General features: G+C 43.3%; 1 protein-coding gene across 6 annotated transcripts in view; it reads right to left on the bottom strand.

Moving 5' to 3' along the window:
- The window catches only part of LOC109289542 (neural-cadherin-like), a 98,970-nt gene extending 78,887 nt beyond the window's left edge, over positions 1-20,083 (bottom strand). For all 6 annotated transcript variants that reach the window (XR_002095396.1, XR_002095397.1, XM_019505615.1 and 3 more), the window contains exons 1-6: positions 19,885-20,083; positions 19,197-19,422; positions 17,203-17,407; positions 13,822-13,933; positions 12,253-12,502; positions 7,570-7,712 (exon numbers count right to left, since the gene is read on the bottom strand). Coding sequence is in view for 4 of the 6 variants with exons in the window: in XM_019505615.1 (XP_019361160.1) it covers positions 7,570-7,712; positions 12,253-12,502; positions 13,822-13,933; positions 17,203-17,407; positions 19,197-19,422; positions 19,885-20,011 (1,063 nt within the window). In the remaining 2 variants the exon portion in view is untranslated. The remainder of the gene's footprint in view (positions 1-7,569; positions 7,713-12,252; positions 12,503-13,821; positions 13,934-17,202; positions 17,408-19,196; positions 19,423-19,884) is intronic.
- Between the last annotated feature and the right edge of the window lie 418 nt (positions 20,084-20,501).

Here is a 20,501-nt window from a genome sequence, read left to right as displayed (position 1 = left end):
CCCCCCCAAATCTAGCCCTGGACCCCAACATCTGCCCACGTAGGGGGGAGCCACGTAGCCAGGTCGGCACAAGTCACTGGTGTGCACGGAAAGGAGGAAAAGAAGCCACCCACAGTGGTCTTAGCCCTCTGAGCTGGGGCCTTGGGTTGTATCCACCCTGCACCCCTGCCAGGCCAGCTCCATAGAAAGAAGGATCGGGCCCTGCCACCCAGCACAAGACCCCAGGACAACCCAGTGCATCTTGGGGACCCCACAGGCTGGGGAGTGGAGGCACTGCTGCCTCAAGCTCTGTGAAAGCCATGGAGTGGGCCAGCCTCAGCTCAGCCAAAGCAGACAACGCAGCCAAGGCTAGCCTGCTGGCCCTCTGAAGAGGATTAGCAGAGGGGCCCCCAATGCATGCTGGGGGACTGCAAAGTAATTTGATTCAAGAGGGGATCTGGGACAGAATTTCCATAAACCGGTTTAACCAAAATCAGTTAAGTCGAATACTACATCCATCCAGGTTGATCTTAAACCGGGTTCGGCCATTTTGAAATCAGTTTGTGCACACTGAACTTCTGTTCTGTTACAGGTTTAAACCAGTTTCCAATCACTAGGGATCCTGTTTTTTTCTGTTTAAAAATCCCAAATTCTCTGATTTAAAAAAACCTAAATTCTCTAATTAAAAGATCTAAAATCCACTTTTTTCCAAGATTAAAATGAAATGCCAGTGTGTGTGTATCAGTTGAACACAATGTTTTACTGATATATTCACAATTTTAAAGCAATTTTGAAGCCTACCAGTGCCTCAATCATTATAATAAAATACATTCTAAATACCTATATATTTTAGCATTTCATATAGGGGGGTTTTATCAAAGGAAGTCAGAGCTCCCTTTGCCTCCTTTTTTCACCAGGACACAGGTCCAGCTATGGCTGTTCCCACCCCCTGCTTTGTGGCACTGAGCAGCCCTAATATGCCAATGCCCTGCCCATGCCATTGCCCTTCACTCAACCCACAGCTCCCTGAGCCCTGCTGGTACCTTCACTCCTGACTCCCAGCCCCACCAACCCTGCCAGTGCTCTTCATTCCTGACCTAAAGCCCCCTGGCCCTCCTAGTGCTGCTCAATAGATCTGCATCCCCTCATCTCCCCAGCCCTACTGGTGCCCCTCACTCCCAACCCACAGCCCCTCACCCCCCCCAGGTGCCCCTCAGTCCCCACCCACAGCCCATCATCCCCCAGCCCTGCTGGTGTCCCTCACTCATAACCCACAGCCATCTGCCCTCCCCAGCCCTGCTGGAGGGGGGCCCCAGCTGCCATAACTAAGGGACCGGGAACCAGGAACCAGGGCCGGGGCCCACAGCCCCCTGACTCCCTCCCCCCCAGCAGTGCCAAAACTCCAGCTACCACACAAGGGAGGTGGCAGCTGGAGCAGAGAGAGGAGCCTGGCTCCAGCTCCCCTGTGGGCATCATGGCCACAGCACAGCCTGGTGCGGGGGGGGCGGGGAGGGGGTAAGATGCAGACTGCATTCTGCAGGCTCAGAGCTCCCTGCCCTGCTGTCCTCCCCCCGGGGGCCTCTGCAGCACATGGTGGGAAGGCAAGGATGCTCAGTGCCACTGCTGGCAGCCCCATGCCAACTGCGCTACCATGGCAAGGTGCCCCCTGCCTGCCTGGCAGCAGCATCGAGTTGTGCCCCCCACCGCTGCCAGGTGTGCAAGGGGCACCACACAATGGAGGCACAGCCAGCATGGGGCTCCCAGCAGTAGCACCAAAACTCCCTGCCCCACTCTGCCCTCCCAAGCTGGGTCCCACCCACTCAACCACAGAGGCTCCTAAGAAAGCAGCAGGGCAGGGAGCCGCAAGCATGCAGCTGGCAGCCCGCATCTGCCCCATGGCCAAATCTGGGGGGGCACATGTCCTCCCATGCCCCAAGAACGGCGTGTAGAGGTGAGGAGTCACTGCCCACCCTCCCTTCCCCCTCTCCCCCTGCAAGCAAGCTGCCTGTGGCTCGGTCCTACTCCCTCGCCAGGCCCTGCAGTCACACATTTTGGCCCTGGCCCCAGGCCCCATAGATTTCACAGATGTTAGGGCTAGAAGGGACCCTGAAGATCATCAAGTCTAGCCCCCTGTCCCAGGGGCAGGAAGTCAGCTGAGGTCAAAGAATCCCAACAAGATACGCATCCAAACGCTTCTTGAATGAGTCTAGAGTAGGTGCCTGCATCACCTCTGGAGGGAGTCTATTCCAGGTCCTGGGGGCTTGGACAGCAAAAAATTTTTTTATGTCCAGCCTAATACAGTCTTGGAGAAGTTTATGACTGTTAGTCCTTGTTTTTCCTTGGGGCGCTCTGGTGAACAGACATTCTCCCAGATCCTGATGTACACCCCTTATATACTTATAAGCAGCCACCAGGTTCCCTCTGACCCTGCACTCTTCCAGGCTGAAGAGTCCCATGGCCCTCAGCTTCTCTTCATAAGGCCTATTTCTCTTGCCCTCTGATCATGCGCATGGCTCTCCTCTGGACTCTCTCAAGCTTCTCGACATCCTTCCTGAATTGCAGAGCCCAGAATTGGATGCAGTACTCCAGCTGCTGCCTCACCAAAGCCAAGTACAGCGGGAGGATGACATCCTGAGATTTACTTGAGAAGCATCTATGGATGCAAGCCAGTATTGTTTGCTTTGCCAGCTGCGACACTGCATTAGTGGTTCATGTTCATCTTGTTGTCAATCATGACCTCCAAGTCTCTTTCAGCCGTGGTGCTAGCAACTGTAGCACTGCCAAGCCTCTAAGCATGCTGCAGGTTTTTTCTCCCGAGGTGGAGTACCTTACATTTATCTATATTAAACGTCGTCAGGTTTGTATCCGCCCACTTACTATGTTTATCCAGGTCAGCCTGGATCACTAGCCTGTCTTCCGGTGTGGACGCTATGCCCCAAAGTTTAGTGTCATCGGCAGTGCCCCGCAACCCCAGCCCTGCCCCACTCTACCCCCTTCCATCCTTCATCATGGGGGCCTCAATCTGCTCTCTCACCCAATGACTTAGCTGCGGGGAGCTGCAGAAGCTGGTCTTCACACTGCCTGGCTGCCACATGCACGTGTGCAAGCATACATGCATGAGGAACCCCCTGCCTGAACACCCTTGTCCCACTCCCCCCAACCCTAAACAGCTCCTTGCAGGCTGGAACCCAGCATTTCCTGCATTTCTCTTCTTAAAAGGAGAAAATCTGAATTTTTCCATGGCAAATGGAAAACCCAGATCCCTACCAAATTAGCAGCTTCACACATCCCAGACAAAGCCTGCGAAATGCATGGAATCCATGGGGGCTAGGTGATGTGTAGGGAGTGCACAAGCACCCCCTGAGATTGTGTAGAGGGTACACACAGGTGCATGTGAACCCCCTGGAAGTGCCTGCCATGAAACCAGAAGTGCCGATGGAAGTGCACTTCTGCTTTTACCACTGGTGGCTCCAGGCTCAGCAATTGGCCACTGGGGGACCCTTATCCACCCCACCCTGCCATCAGCAATCTGGTGCCCCCCCCAGACTTGGGAGACACCAGTCGCCCATGCATGGGGGGAAAAAGAAAATTTACCGAGTGCTGTGCCAAATCGCTGGGGCAGGAAAGAGGGGGGAGAGGCAGGAGATGCCCACTCACAGGGCTGCTGGCAAGATGGCTACCACCCCATCCCTTGGCACTGATTGTCTGTGAGGGCTGCCTGTCATGTGGCCCCACCCCTCACCACTAATTGGCAGCAGGGCCACATGACAGGGGTGGGGCTGCATGACAAAAAGCCCTTGCAGTGGTGAGGGGGTGGAGCCACATGACAGGCAGCCTCTGTAGCCAATCAGCAGCAAGGGGCAGGGCCTCCAGAGCCCTTCAGCCAATGACAGGCATGAGGAGCATGCACTGCACTCTGCAAAATGGCTGCCCAGGGCTCTGTTATACCCATGAAATTGGGGGGCAGCCCCCACAAGTTAGCAAAGTCCCTATTTATACCACTTTATGTGTAACTTCTGATCCTAGCCAGGGGATCACAGAGATCACTCTGCAATGGCTGATACAGCACAGGGATTTGTCTAGAAGGTAATACAACTTCTTATTGTGCACATAATGCAATATATGTCGATTAAAACACAGCAAATGAATTACTTTCATATGCATTTATTTCCATTAATGTAGTTAATGTATACATACTACAGTCTCACCTTACATAAAAACAACTAAATGGTGAGTTCCTCAGAGTACATCAACACGGCCACAATGTTGGTGTAGTGGTAATATGCTGGAATACCTGTGCTAGGTTCAGTCTACCTCCTAAGGGTAACGACAGGGACAAAGTGGCAGCAGTGTTCAGCGAAGGCTGTACCAGCCCACCAGAGACCCAGAGTATGAGTCTGCTAGCCTGTGCTGCCATGTCTTGGTATTATTCATGTTAACTAAATTAACCCAGGGTGAGGATTCCCACCTGCATTACAATCACGCCATTATTTGACAGTCCAAACATACCCTCAGAAGCCTTTACTTTGATGCCCTCATGTCATCCCAATGGCATCAACTTCCAGGTAGGGCATAAAGGGACTGCCAGAGAGAGATAATGAAAGGTCTGGTACATAAGTAAGTTAGACAGCAGCTATCTAAAAACATACAGCAAGCAGCTGTCACTCGTTTCCACCAACATCCATCAATCACCTCTATTATTTATCTGGCCTAATAGAAACTGTCAATGTAATGGGATATTGTCAAAGGATCGGTGTCACTCACTTTGCTTGCAAATGCCTGGTCTCTATGCAACATTTATTTTTGATACGTCTCAGCCTCATCTTGTGCAACAACAGATTATGACCATTTAATTGACATTATGTCTCAAATTAAGCCACTGAAAGCCATTACGTAAATCCTTTAGATTTTATTAATAACTAAAGCTTAAAGTGCTTCTGAAAAACCTCTCATACCCGGATTAACTTCCAGAAACAAAAAAGTGTATTTGGGAAGCAAAGATTCATTTGCTTACAAGAATACCTTAAATAGTACCAAATGCAGGGACCCGGGAGGTGGTAAGGGTCAAATTTTTAAAAGGCATTTGTGTATTTGAGAGACAGATGGGGATTTTCAAGCAGGTTACATCTGTGCCAGCTGGGAACTTCCGAGGATCCTGCTAGGAACCTACAGGTTCTTTAGGTAGTTAAATACCTTTAAAATATGTCCCTAAGATCCTGCCACTCTTTAGTGAGGTCAGGAATGGTTACTGGGAAGTCAGCACATTCAGGGTCAGGCCTCACATCTGCAGCAGTATCCTGCAGTCCATTTATCTTTTGGGCATATCTTTTTGGAATATTTCTAGGCAGGTCTGAAATACATTCAGAAACTGCAACATTAATATTGCAAAAACAGTATTTGCATTGAAATTAAACTTTCATGCTAAGTGCAACTCTGACAGTGAAATGAAAAAAGGATGGATCTATGGCAGATCGCTTTCCTGTGCTGAGTTTCCTGAGCTCACAGTTCGCAGAGACTGAGGAAAAATTCTGATTGCCACTAAAACAGGTTAAATACAGTGTAACTTACGGAAGTCAACAGAATTACTCCAGATTTAACTGATGTCACTGAAATCTCAAGTTGATCTTCCATTCCTAACTCAAAATATCCTTCTTTGTTTTCTCAAAAGGTAAATGTCAAACAAATCCGATTAATTTAAATGGATATGCCAGCTGTCTCAACGTGTGTTTTTTAATGAGATTGCTGGCGTTTCTCTTTGTTTGGTATTTCAAAATTATGTGACAGTGCTACAGGAATCACATAAATTGTTGCTGCAGAGTATGGGCCCAATTCTGCAAAACCTCCATCATATAAGTAATATTCTTTCATGTAAGAAATCCTCCTGATTCAAATCAGACAACTCATGTGAGAAATAGTGTGCTGGGTTTTGGCCTAACTCCATAAATACATTTAGGTATGCATAATTATAACTTTTACAGAATTTTAAGTGCATGAAACAGAGAGGGCTGAGATCTGATCCTGCCCTCAAATGCACAAGTGAACATTAATTCTTGACTTGTAAAAATCATTGGATATGTTTACTCATGCATGCACAGTAAGTGATTTGCCAAAAGCATGCTCATCAACATAGAAAGTATCTAAAACCTCAGTGTTTTCCTCCAAAATTCAAATGAGTTAAAGTGTTTTATTGAATGAGCTGTGTTAAGAAATTGATCCCAGGTTGAACTTTTACATAACAAGATTCAGCACATAAACAGTTGTTATGAGAGATGTATAAATTCCCCAAGCACAAACGGTTATTCAACTTGAACAAGCACAAGGGCTATGCATGACATAAATAGAGCTTAGGCCCTCGGAGCAGGACATAACTGGGTTGTAAGTAAAGCACAGGTTTTATGCCAGCTCTCTTCATTTGCCACACCATGCCTGGTCCCCTTAAGGGTACACTAACAGCTTTTTTTCTATAGCACATATGTACATGGGCTGAAACTCTAAGTGAAAGAGTAATGTTAGTATAAAGGACATTTAAGGCTGTAAGAGCATTTTAAGTATAATACATAGTAGATATCTGATAAATAAAATTCTATCCGCAACACAATATTATGGACCATGCAGTCCTTACTCTTGCAAAAGTGCCATTACAAACAAGGTCACTAACGTTTTTGCCTAGGTAAGGACTATAAAGCAAAGCTTGAATCTACAAAATATGTATTTGTAGTAGGAGATATTAAGGCAGACAAGATAATGTAGTATCCTTCTCCACAGACCACAGCATTTATTATGCTTTGACACAATTGTGTGTGTGGAGATGAACACAAATTACCAAAGAAAACTACCACATGTGTAAGTTAAGTCTATACAACTTCCATGTGCTCCCAAAACCAGACTGAACACACACCTGCTCAATCTGCTGGTGTACAAAGCTGCTGATGGCTCCAGTCCTCAATATTACAATAGCACACACCCAACAACTACAGTATTGCTTAAATCTTCAGTGTGGCAATGCTATGAACACAACAGTAATACATAATTATTTCTCACAACTTTAAGACCAACATGAAACTTTAATCTTCTCCAAGTAGAGTCACTTCTCCCTGGAATCCTGTGTTACAGATAATGCCAATGACTATTCTCAGTGGCAAATGCAATCCCACACCAACATTTGGAATATCATTTTTAGCAACCTCAGTAGCTGATTACCCAGGTGGTATATTTTTTTTTTTTTTTTATCTCCTTAGCTAAATGCTTCAGGAAGTGGAACAACAGGAAAACAGCTTAAGTTAGCTTATTAGATAATCATTCTCTCTACATTGATTAAAATCAGACAATGCATATATAACAAACAATAGCCTGGAACAAATAGCTTGGAAAATGATGCCTATTAGAACAGAATGAAGATGGAAGGAATTGTGACGGTAGAAGAGTTACATTTGTTTTTTATTACACATTTTTTATTATTAGAGTAGTAACTTAGCAATAGCAGGTATCCTACTCACTTTTTATAGTTAAGACAGGATACAAGGTACAGTACATGCAAACCACCAGAAACTCTTAAGACCATACAGTGCAGAACAATAAGAAGTTTATTACCTTTCTGATGGTCAATAACAAAGTTTCCCTTTTGATTTCCTGCTTGAATGTCATAAGTCACATCATCTCCATCAGGGTCTATAGCATTTACTGTAGCAATCAATGTATTTGGACCTGCATCTTCAGAAACAAAACTTCTGTAGCTGATAAAAAGAAATTATAATCACATATTTACAAATGTTGATGAAAAGGTCTTATAAAATACATGTACAACTGAATGATGTTTCATTACATTGTTTAATTATTATCTTTATAAAAGAATTAAGAGGTTTATAGTTTCATGAATAACACAACTTCAGATGATGTGACATGTTACTTTGTTAACCAACAAAACAATATGCTGATGAGACATGCTATTTTGTCAATGAAACAATAAGGCTTCATATTTATCAAAGCAAATAATTAACAGGCTATTTCTGCCATTTCCTTCCATACCAGTTTGGATTTCTTTTCTTTTCTTTTTTTCTGCATTTAATGTACAACAAAATAAGAAAGCTTCATGAAGCCAAGGTAATTCAGTCATTCAAAACTGTATCTTAACTTTGCACCAGAAAACTAAATGAACTATAAATGATAACTTTAAACATTAAATACGGAGACAGAGGAATTCAAATCATCAAGTTTAGTCTCTAAAAAAGGAGACAGTGAAAATTAACAAAATGAAACAAGAGTGGTAGCTTTAAGTTCTTCATAATTGAGATACAAAATAATAATAGGAAGAGATATCTCCAAACAAAAAAGTTCGGAGTATATACAGATAGTAAATTGATTTAAAGAAAGGATATCTTCATCATCATTATTTGCAACTTTGCTTTAGTCCAACATAAAGCATAACATTGACTGCAGACTAGTGTCTTAAAGGAACTGATGTATAGGTGATTATGGTGAATGTACGCAACATACTATTACAGATAAAATTTGCATTAAGTTCATCTGCATTAGATTCAAGAATGCATGAGCATAAAAAAGAAAAACCAAAATAAGAAGTTATCACCTGGCATGTACATGGAGTTAAACAGAACACCTTCTCAAAGGAACATAGCAGTGGAAGACACTTCTGAGCTCTTCAAACAAGGAAAATACCTGCAATGGTTCTTGCCAATCTGGCCTGAGGGAAAATTGTTTTGTGACCCCAAGTCTGGCACTTTGTTTGACCCTACGCAAATCCATCAAACAGATACCTGAAAGGTTTCTGCATGCCATAAGAAGTGTGAAGTTCAATGTTTCAATGGAAGGTAAAGGGAAAAAATTCACCAAGAAACAAAAAAAAACTGCATTAAAAGTCCCAAAGCATGAGACTGTCAAACTCCTCCCACAGCTACCCTCCATCACAGGAAGCTAAGTGGTTCAGGTTCCAAATTTCATTGGCCCTGAATGCCAGCTACAAAATGCTAAGCGCCACAGACTCAAGAGTGCAGACTGTTTTTCTCCCAGAGTGGCCATTTTTGGGAGAAGAATTATGAACATCTGTACACTCATGGTTTCTCCTGAGAGAACATGGACTCTCCCTGGAAAAACTGAACATCTGTTCATAGCCAGTTCTGTAACAGCAAAATGACTGTGAAACTTTTGCTCCCAGATACAATAATGTGGCTGTATTGACTTGAGAGAACTGTATGCATCCAGACAGCAGAAGCTGGTTCCATGCAGATCTCCCTATGGATAAAATAGATCCAGAGACCACTAAGTAAAAAGAGAAATTAAAAATAATTAAAATAACATTAAAATAATGCTTACTTTTTAATATATCTTGTAGTAAAACTTGAATGTTAAACTTTTTTTTCTTTGACTTTTGCTAAGTTTGCATTCTGATTCCAGTTTGTTGATAGTTAAAACATGACTACTGGCATTCGTTATCTAACGAAAACAGGTACCAAAGCCTTTGTTTTTAAAGTAGTTATGCATGAAGCCAAAGACACTTGTGCTCCACAACTACGTATAAGGAATAAACAAGCTAACAGATTGGTATGTCTGCCTTGGAAGTGTCAATTTAACAGCCCTGAATATTATCAAAACAGGTGTATTCATAAGAGTTGCAGAATTTAAGAGTAGCAACATCTGGACATGCATAGAGCACCACTAACAATTTTGCATTATAAATGTTAGGTCTTTCCAAACTACCTCAAGAATATTTAGTTGCATCTCAGCTGGTGGCTTGCTAGAAGGAAGAAAAGTAGGAAATTTTTTATTCCTTTATATAATATAAGGAATGTCAGGAAACCTTGAAGTTTTGTCCAACCTTGAAGTTGTGCAGGTTTATACAAGCTGATTCCTAACTGTGCAAACTTGGTACTACTGAAATCCCTTCCTGAGCTTTGCTCAGAGCAAGTTCTACTTTTAAGTTGATAAATGAAAATCAGAAGGTAACAGTGGGAAACTGGGAATTCCACAGGAATCTGTCACTTGAATGTAAAGGCATTCTGCTTCTGACACAACTTCAGACACTCCTAAAACCCAAGCTTTGAAGAGAAAAAGCCTAGAGCATGTAATCTGTATTTGTGGAGGAAGTGACTGAGAAGAAATACATTCCACTTATCTATTGTATACGTTTATCCTCTGACTTCTTCTCTAATGCAGTAATCATTTAAGACTGTCACTTACTAAGCATTTTGCTTTAGCAATTCAGTAAAACTGGGATGCAAGAATTTTACTAAAGCCTAAAGTTTTACCAAAGCTTAAACCATTTATTTGCCGATCGTTGCCAAATTAAGTTAGTCAGCAAATTGTACAGTTAGGAATCAGTTTCGATATAGCAATGGTTGGAGTCTATGCCAATACAGTATTCATTTACTTAGAGACTAATGACGAAGACCTATAATCAAAAAACCCATTGACTCTGTTACAATGAATGGCTAGAAGATGATTAACTTGTCAGACAGTCTAGAAATTATACACTCTGGGTAGTATGTACATGTCTGCATTTCTATACAAATCACTTCACACCATGAAAAGAAAAAACAAACTTCCAAAATTTCTGCCTTCCTCCCAAACATGAATCAATTAATTTTTTTTTGTAAAATGTATAAAACTTTAATGTTTTGCTGTAAGTGAGGACTCAATCCTGTTTCCCTACAAGCTTCATCAGCAGCATCTCTCAAAAGAATTCTGAAATCCTGGTATACATCCAGAAAAAGTTCTCTTCTAATTTTGGATCTGATCCTAGCTCATAATCCCAAATGAGGATTTGGATATATGAATGCAGATCTCAAAACCAAAAACTAGGGGTGCTCTGATAAAGATTTTCTTGGCCAACACTGATAGCTGATTATTAGCCAACCATATCGGCTGATACCAATCCAATAGCCGATATACAGGAATGCACACAGGCACCTCAGAGAGCAGCATCCGGCTGGTAAATCTGCAGAGGGGAAGGGGTGTGAGGGAGGGAAGGGGCATGGGGGCAGAGGCAGGGGCAAGCACTGCACAGCCAGGCTGGTGAATGTGACCCCGGGTTGGGGCAGGGGACAGAGCCACAGGCACCTCATCCAAGAGGCACTAGGGAGTGGGGAGGGAGGACAGCTCCCCACTACTGTGCACACCCCCAGGGGAGGCATGGGGGGCATGTGCCCCTCTGGACTTGTGCACAGGGTGAGTGCAGGCTGTACACTGCGGGCTCAGGGCCAGGGGCTGTGCTGGCCTCTTCCCAGTGGAGAAGCTGGGCTGGGAGTGGACGGGGGCAGCGGTGGCACTGAAAGGGGTGGTTACAGGGGGCTACAAGGAATTTGGGAACCCTGCGCTAGCCACAGGGAGGACTTGGGGAACTAGAGCCACCCCAAGGAAAAGGCAGCAGAGCAGAGTGCCCCAAGCAGGGGTGATGCTATAGGGGGAGTTTGTACAGCTATGGGCACCCCAAAATTCCCTGTAACCCCCCTGTAGTAACCCCTTCCAGAGCTGCCACCACTGCTCACCCACATAGCTGAGCCCACCCCACCTCCGCCCACCCTGCTTCCAGCTCCCCCCTAGGAAGAGGCCAGCACAGCCCTTAGCCCCAAGCCTGCAGCCCACTTTCACCCTGTGCACAAATCCAAGGGGTACATGCCCTCCATTGTTCATGTTTATACTAGTTCTGTGGTGCTCCCAAGCGGGTGTCATTGAGAAGCATACCTGCTCCACAGGAACTAAATCTGAAAATGAGGCAGTGAAGCTGCTACAAGGGTGCCCCCCACTATTCTAAAGAGTGATGTAGATAGAGATTTCAAAAGTGGTGATCAAGAGCATCCTCTGGATAGCTTTCCTGTCTCATTTTGACATTTGGCACATGGAGAGTGGAAGCTGGTGGACAGGTGTGTTTCTTGATATGAATGTGCCATTTATCTGTGTTACAAACGGTAGAATCTCTTCAATCGAATGGACTAAGTACAAAAGATTATATATGCAAGAGTGATCTAATTTAAGAGAGTGAAACTCTGCAGTATTCCAAATAAATTTTGGGGGACCGCAAAAGACATACTACCAGTAGGTGCAAGTTATGCCGAATTAGACTCTCTAAACCTGACTTTTCAGACTCAACAATAAATGTGTCACAAAGTCCCCTGAAACTAGCTTTACATTTTATGAATTAAGAACCAAATTTAAGGTCTCATTTTACCGATGGGGATGAAAGGGTCCGGCCCTCTAAGCACATCTCAATTGGATTATTAATATAAGAGACAAGAGTAAAAAGAAAATATCTTATATATTTACATTGCCTGGGAAAATTCAGGTGCTTCATCATTCACGTTTGAAACATGGATCCTAACAGTCGCTGTGCCAGTCTTTGGCTCTTCCCCTTTATCTACAGCCATTATTATAAACTCATAAAGATGGTTGGGTCGCTCATAGTCCAACTGTTCTGCTGGAAAGATAGTACCCTCCGAAGAAATACTAAACTCTGGACTCAACGTGTAATACAGTATTTCAGCATTTTGTTCCGAATCACAGTCGCTAGCTGCCACTAGTAAAACAGAAGAAAAAAAGATAGTTTCTAAATCAACGTCTATGAATTAGATTGTTAAAAACTTATATAAAAAAGTAACAAATGGCACAAACACAGTAATAACTTTGCCTTATAATGTAACAGTTGAAAGAATTCCTAAAAAAAAATCCACAGGATATAGTGTTTCTATAATGACTGACTATACTTCGAAAGCTATGAAGACAAGAATCTCCATAAGTGCTGTATCAAAAAGAAGATATTCAATTCTCTGAGTAGTTGCAGCTATTGAATCATTTTAGGCTCTCTCTTCATTAAAGACCCCTCTTATTAGAAATCTTTCCTCTGTATACATACTTATAATCTTATGCCCACCTGATTTGTACCACCCAAATTAACTTTGTCCCCATAATCCCTGATCCATCAAATACATGATTAACTTTACACACGTAGTCCCCTGAGTTCAACTGGACTTCTCATGCATGTCAAGTTAAGCATGTATTTAAGCGTTTGCCAGCTAAGCCTCACAATCTGCAAAAATACAGCAAAACCCAAAACAACATTATCAGAAGACTGCAAAATTCTATTACTCAATATTCTGAGTTTCAGTTTTCAATATTCTGCTAGTAATTTACTAATTTAATCTTTGTGCATCCTTTTGCAAACCAAAGGAAAAAGTAAATAAAAGAATAATCTTAAATCCTTATGCAACTGTTTGTGTTTGGTGTAAATTTGTTTTGCTACTTGACTACTAATTTTTCCATAAGCATCTTGGTAATATTATTTTGCCATTTCACATTTTTCAAAGAGGTGCATATCCTCGTTCTAAACAATAAATCTAGTAAGGTCCAAATTTTGCTCAAATACTCACAACACACAAGGCCCCAAGTACAGCAGAACTACTGTATATTTCAGTGAACTATACTGGGGCAAAGAAAAACAGTGGACATCCCACAAAGAGGCTCTTTGCAGAGCACATGGATGTTTCAGTGGTGCTACTGGCCAAATTCATTGCCATCCCTCAGAAAATGGGATGTAGGAACTATATAGCTACTGCAATTCCATGGCTGCAGCAGCAACCGCATTTGCAATGCCCTACAGTATCTCATAGAAAAAAATTGTTTCTTTCCTTCCTCTTCTCTCCATTTAACTACTTTGAGCTATACATACAGGGGCACGGGAGTTTAGGCCCATGACCCAAAACTACAGCATGCCAATTGCCACCTCAGAGTTATGAATACCCTCAAACTGGTAACTTGTGCTTCTGAGGGAAAATTCTAATTAAAAGTAGAAAACAATACTCCTACTGAGGATAATAAATAGCTTTGAAAAGTGCTTACCTTGCAGAAGTGCAGTTGTCATAGTAACTGTTTCAGGAACATTATCTTTGCTATATATTGACTGTTGGAATTCTGGGGCACAATCATTCACATCTCTGATTACAACCAAAACCTGAACGGAAAAGATGAAAGCATTAAGTAGTATCAGAGTGGATCAGGGCAATGCCTTCATCAGCATAGATATATCTGATGCAAGGATTGTCTAAAAATAATCATCTTCGAGGATGCAGAAGCTATAGGCCATAGGAAAAGCAGATTTTGTTATACTGCTCTTTTCCAGCTGAGAACTGTTCTTTATATCAGGCAGATTCCCACACAATAGCAGTTGCCTGATCCCAAAATTCTTCTACAGCAATATTTTTTTATTTTTCTCGTTTTCTGTTTTCTTAGCCCTCTCCAAACTTACAATATTTTTTATTATGTCTACCTGCCAATACTAAAACTGTCAATTATGTTATGCTTTCAACAGCATGAATGTGGCTGAGACCAGATTTTGAATTTAACTACACTTACTCCACTGAAGGTAGTTAGACCAATGCAAATACAGACTTGCTCCTAACCTTATTTTAAAATATTTTCATTCCCTTTGGTCAATATTATGGCTCAAAAATACATCTACCCCACAGAGACAGTGAGATGCTGTATAAACCAGGCTACATGGAGCTGTGTGCTGTTGTAAACTAGACTGCTTCCAATACTTAGGTTAGCTGGACTATGTCTATGTTATGTTACTGTCTGTAGTGTAGACCAGGGATGTAAACATCGTTTAAAAAATTATCCATTTAACCTCCTCTAATTATGTAAGTTAAATGGTTAACCGACAGCTCACACCTAGTTTAGAGACAGCCAGCACGACCAGTCCCAACCCTTTATGTCTTCACCGTGCACCCAGCACTGTGCAAGCCCCAGGTCACTGGTGGGAAGCCATGGGCAGGGGGCAGCAGGCACAGCTGCACCACTAGGGGATGGTGCCCAGCTGCAGAGCCATGGCTTCCCCTCACCTTCATGAGCAGGGGCTGGGGATGCAGATACAGCCTGAGTTGTAGACCTCTCCTTTGCCCAGATCCTGCCACCATTGGGAGGGAGCGGAGAGGAGGGAGGTGGCGGGACCCCACAGAGGTCAGATGGCACCTTCCTGCCACAGCTATAAGACTCCCAGCCCCACAGTGGGTGCCTGACCCCCCTGCAGTAGCAGGGCCTGGGCAGGGCAACAGGATCCCTGTGCCTCCCACTGTACTTGTGCTGCCACAGGCTCCTCCGCACTGCTGGGCCATGCCCTCCCCAGCTCACCCTGGGAGGAGGAGTGTCTGGTCCCAGTGGGGTGGCCTCCACCAGGCATACCACTTCCTTCCCCTCCTGCCCATGGTGCTGGGGTTGTTTGGGGCCTTGCCCAGCCCTGAGGTGGGGCTGAGTGGGCAGCTGGCTTGGCTCAAAGAGGTGCCACAGCAGCTGGAGTGGGCAGCACTGGATCTGAGGGGCTGTGGCCAGCCCCTTGTGTGGTGAGCACAGTCCCAGGGCATCACTGAGGGACAGCAGTGCAGCAGCTGGGAGGCTACTACTGCAGTTTCCCCTGGGATCCCTGCTGATCCACTACGCAGCTAAGACATCTCACTGCTGTTGTGGGAAGGCCCTGCCTGACCCCTGTGTGCACCCCGGGATCTTCCTTCCTCCCTCCTTCCCCTTGGCAGTGGGATCTGGGCACAGGAAAGGTTCAGCTCCATCTGCAGCCCCAGCCCCTGCTCACGGGGGCAAAGGAAAGCTGCAGCTCTGCAGCTGGGCACCACCCCCTAGCGACTCAGCCATGCCCACTGCCCCCTGCCCGTGGCTCTCCACCAGTGGCCTGGTTCCCACACAGCACTGGGTGCACAGTGAAGACATAAGGGGCCAGGACCATTCTTGCCAGAGGTCACTAAACCGTAAATAGTAAGCAGTAAACGGTATAAATATGTAATTTAACCATTTAACTGTTTACATCCCTAGCGTAGATATATCTTCAGACATACTCTCATACATGTCTGAGATGCAGGGTAGCACTGGCTTTGGTGAACACCAGTACCTTTGCTTGTGGTACTGGAAATACCTCATTTACAAGCTTGCTTGGTTATCTCTATCTGGCATTGCATTACTCCTTGTAGACATATCTATAGTCTTTCTCCAATTTAGAAGAGCACAACTCAGAAATAATTTTACAATGACCAAGTTGTGCCAATGTTAAAAAGTTTTAAGTAAAACTGCAGTAAGTAGATGTGCCTGCAAAGTAACCTTACTGGCCTTCTTCAAATCCCACCTTCCCACTTTACAAATCTTCTTTCATTAGACATAACAGCAACTATCAAGGATGATTATCCACTGCTTGTGTGCTATGGCAACAACTTGTTATGCTAATGTGACGGGCTAGCCGGTAGTGATTTGGCCCAGGGGTTTTAAAAGGGTAAAAAATGATTGGAGGGCTTGGGATTCCCTTTCCTCACCAACCAGGCCCTGGAGATGGGGAAGGGCTTGCCCCACCCCCGTGGCCCAGGTCGAGAAACTAGACCTGAATTAAGACTCACCCTCCATGTCCCCAGATTGGCCCCTCCGGCCACCTGGAGGGGGATAAAAGGGGCAGTGCAGCTGACTTGGGGAGAGACCAGTGAGAGATGATGAAGAAGGAGCTTTGAAGACCTGGGCCAGTGGGGCAGGAGCAGTTGCCCCAGAAAAGCCCAGGGGAGCAGGACCTGCAGGGGAGCGGCCAGCAGAAGAGGGTCCCCACTGGGCTCCAGGATCCCCAGCAAGAGGCTGGGCAGCACAGAGTGCGGCCCGCAGGAGAGGTTCCTTGCCCAGCTCCAGCAAAAGGCTGTGCAACATGGCATGTGGCCAACCCAGGAGGCTCCCAGCTCAGCTTCCAGTTTCCCCAGCAAGATGCTGGGCAGCATGGTGTGCAGCCAACCCAAGAGGCTCCCAGCTCAGCTTCTGGTTCCTCCAGCAAGAGGCAGCTCAATGTAAGGCATGGGGCTCCCAGCAAGTCAAAAGCAACCCCAGCACTTGTGGCTGAGTGGAAGAGTTTCCACCTCCCAGATGGAAGACCTGAGTTCAAGCCTTGGCTGGGTCAAGTTGGGGTGAGTGAAGTGTCATTCTTGTCAGAGTGGAAGGGGTCATTATATTTCCCCTCTTCCCCCCTCCCAGGTGTCTATGCCCTATATCTTGCTGTTATTCTGCATCTCATATTTTGTCAGCCAGTATCTTCTGTTGTGTCTGTTTGCACCTCATATTTTGTCAAACCTGTCTGCTGCCATGGCACCCTGGTTAAGTATCACTGCTATAAGAAATCTAAACTAACCTGAAGAAGTAGCAGGAAAACTGGAAAAAGTGATAGAAAAAGAAGAATCGCAGAGTGTTTACCTCAACTGCACTGCTAAATTGTTCCTGGCTTTCTGTTGCTCTAACCAGAAGAAGGTACTGGTGTTGATCGCTCTCATAATCGACACTCCGAGTCAAGCTGATTTCTCCTGCTGCTGGGTGGATGCTGAATAGGCCAGTAGGATTAGTGAGTAAGCTGTAGCTCAGGGATTCATTTTGGTAGGACAAAGCAGAAACGGTAAGAAACCTGGATGAAAATTAAGCAAAGTGAAAAAAAAGGAAAAAAGAAACTGGCAAAGAGAAAAGTCAAATTCAAGTGATTATTTTCCTCTTTGAAGTTCTTAAAAAAATAACTTCTTATAAATCTCCTATATTTGTTCTTCTAATTTTATTATTTGAAACAGGAAAATATACAATATAGTAAAATTGCAAACTCAGTCATGAAGACTGAATGGAAGCGGAATTAATTGGAGTCTATGAGAATTTTACCTTAAAAACCATGGAATTTGCCCCTAAAAATGGAAAAAATACATCACTTAGACATACGCTGTCTGATCATATAGAACATGCCTTATGGAAATTCCTTCAGACTCCCACCATCACGCAGAATTAAATAGAGAAGATGGCAGCTTAAATTAGTATTTTCTTCCTGCACCTTTTTATATTGCTGGTCAGAACTTCCGAAGCTGATACTGTATTTGAAATGCTGATATTGTCAAAGGCTGTTTTAGATCTTTTTTTATGGTATTTATTATTTGTATTCTATAGTAATCAAGAATCCTAATCATGAACCAAGATTCCACTGTGCAAAATACTTGGCCAATTTATCCTATTTAATATAGGATAAATAGGCCTGCAGGGTTCTATAATAATCTGTATTAGTAATTTTTATTATTGTACAATGATAGCTTGCTTTCAATAGGGGGCATTTCTATAGCAATGGCCTCTGTCATGTTATAATCTGATTACAATCAAGATGACATGGGTCATTCCTTCTGCAAACTGCTGGGGAATATGACAAATTGGCTGCCTAGCTGGCTAGTATCCTCTTAGCTCTGAAAATATTTTTAAGTGCTCAGAAAAAAAATTGTTACAAAAATCCTTCTTATGCTTAGCTTGAGCCTCGACTGAATCCAAGATGGCAGGCATGAAATGCTCTGCTAGAATTCCACAGTTCTTCTAATACCAGAACAGAGAAAGATTTCTATCCATCAAACTTTTAAAGCAAACACACACACAACATCAGTTGGTATCATTACATTCAGAAAGAATGTAGCTATATCCGTATTGAAAAATGTAATAAAAATAATAGAATTGGAATACTATATCTGTTACAATACAACATATCAGCTTAAAAATCAACAGATGTGTCGATCCATTTTGGGTATAAGCTGTCTGAAACATTACAGCAAGTCAGTGAGGATGGTGGGATGGAAGCGAAGGTAGAATTTATCTCACCATATCTAACAGCATTTTCTAGCCCAGTAAAAGGTTTTGCATTATTGTACTCAATTTTTGGTCACACCTATCAGACTGGCATGATGAACCCACCCAAAATCAAATGATCAGCCTTTGTGGCATCTTCCTTTTTGCTTAGTTTTTTGTTGTAACTAATAAAAGCAGCAAACATAACGATTGCTTCTAGTTTTCATACGATGTAACTGATTGTTTTCTAAATGTTGACAAATTTCCTGAAGTGGAAGAGTACACACAACAGGATATTTTCCTTCCCTTCTTAATGCTTCAACTGTTAAGGACATTGGTTAAAAAATTATGGTATATGCAATGTCCACTACCTGTTATTATCAACATACTTTTAAAATGCAAACGTTTTACCCTTCCTCATCACTATTTGAAATAAAATGATGACTGAAAAGTACACCCACTATATCTTAGATACCTTTTCCATTGGGTAATAACCACTTATATCAATTGCAATCTGCCAATTCCATAAATACTTTGGGATAATAGTATCACAGTTAAGCTAGGAAGCCTTGTTATGATTTGTATGCAGGCACTTTTAAACTGCTACTTACACTTTTCCCTGTGGAAAGTTTTCAGGAACATTAGCAACATATGATATGTTGGTAAACTGTGGTGGTCGAAGCCCAGCAATCACAGAAATAGAGGCAGGAGATCCTTTGTTACCAAGTTTATCTGCTGCTAACACCGTCAGGAGGTACTCTCTGTCCTTTACAAGTGGCAATCCTGTTGTTTTAATCCAGCCAGTGTCCTTCTCAACAATAAATCTGTCTTCTCCACCTAAAATACATTTATGTATAGATATACACACACAAATCCTGAAATCATGACCAGCAACTACTTTTTACTGAATATACTGAAAGAGGTGGAAGGCCCATTTCTGATACTCTTTGATTTGGAGCTCATGTACATTTAAAAATAATATAAAAATCCATCGAAAACTTGCTTTCATAATTACTTTTCTAAGGTACAGATTTTTCTGCAAGGTTATCAAAATGTGTGATATTATACTTCACTTCTTTGGTATATGGGTCCTAAAAAAAAAATGAATATTCTATTAGTCAAATACAGAAAATTTATTTTCACTCATCCTTTACTACCAATATAGGAAAAACTCTCACTAGAGGCATACAAACAAATTCACCTCTGAGGATAAACAGTACCACAACTACTCCTGTTAAGTATAGAAGGAAAAAAAACCAAGAGTGTTAAATTTTTGCAAATGCACGTGTTTTAACTTACCTTCCAGGAGAAAGTATTCTACAGCTCCATGGACTCCTTCATCTCTATCCACAGCAAGAAGTTTATATACTGGTGTTCCCGCTGCAGCTTTAGGAGACACCACAGCCAAGAATGGGAATGGCTCCATGGCCCATTCAGGTGAATTGTCATTCACATCTGTCACAGTAACTTCTAAACGCAGCAAGTACCAATCCTTTCCTGACAGTTAACAAAAAAATAAAGAAATGCTTAGCCAGCTGCTTACAAACACTTAAAATAGAATTTCTAAAATCTGTTCAGAGAGGATCTAGTATAATTGAAAGAAATACTTCTGGAAACTCAGTTTCATAGTTAATAAGATGCAGATGTTCTGCTGCACTTAAAAGAAACTATTTTGTAAGTAGGGACCTACCAAATTCATGATTTCACATTTTTTGCAGAAACTAAAAATACAATCAGTCGCTGCAAAAAAATGTGAAAATCAGCAGCTGGGGGAGGGGGGGAAGAGTGTAAAGCAAGGGGGGAAAGAAAGAGGATGCAGGGAAAGATTTTCATGGTGGAATGCAATGGGCCCCCATGCCTCTGACTGGCCAAGGGGCCTGTGGCAATGCACCTTTGGGTGCTTGCCACTTTAAGGG

The sequence above is a fragment of the Gavialis gangeticus genome, unplaced genomic scaffold (genome assembly GCF_001723915.1).
Source record: "Gavialis gangeticus isolate Ggan-Ray unplaced genomic scaffold, GavGan_comp1, whole genome shotgun sequence".
NCBI lineage: Eukaryota > Metazoa > Chordata > Crocodylia > Gavialidae > Gavialis > Gavialis gangeticus.
This window is presented reverse-complemented; position numbering and strand designations above follow the sequence as displayed.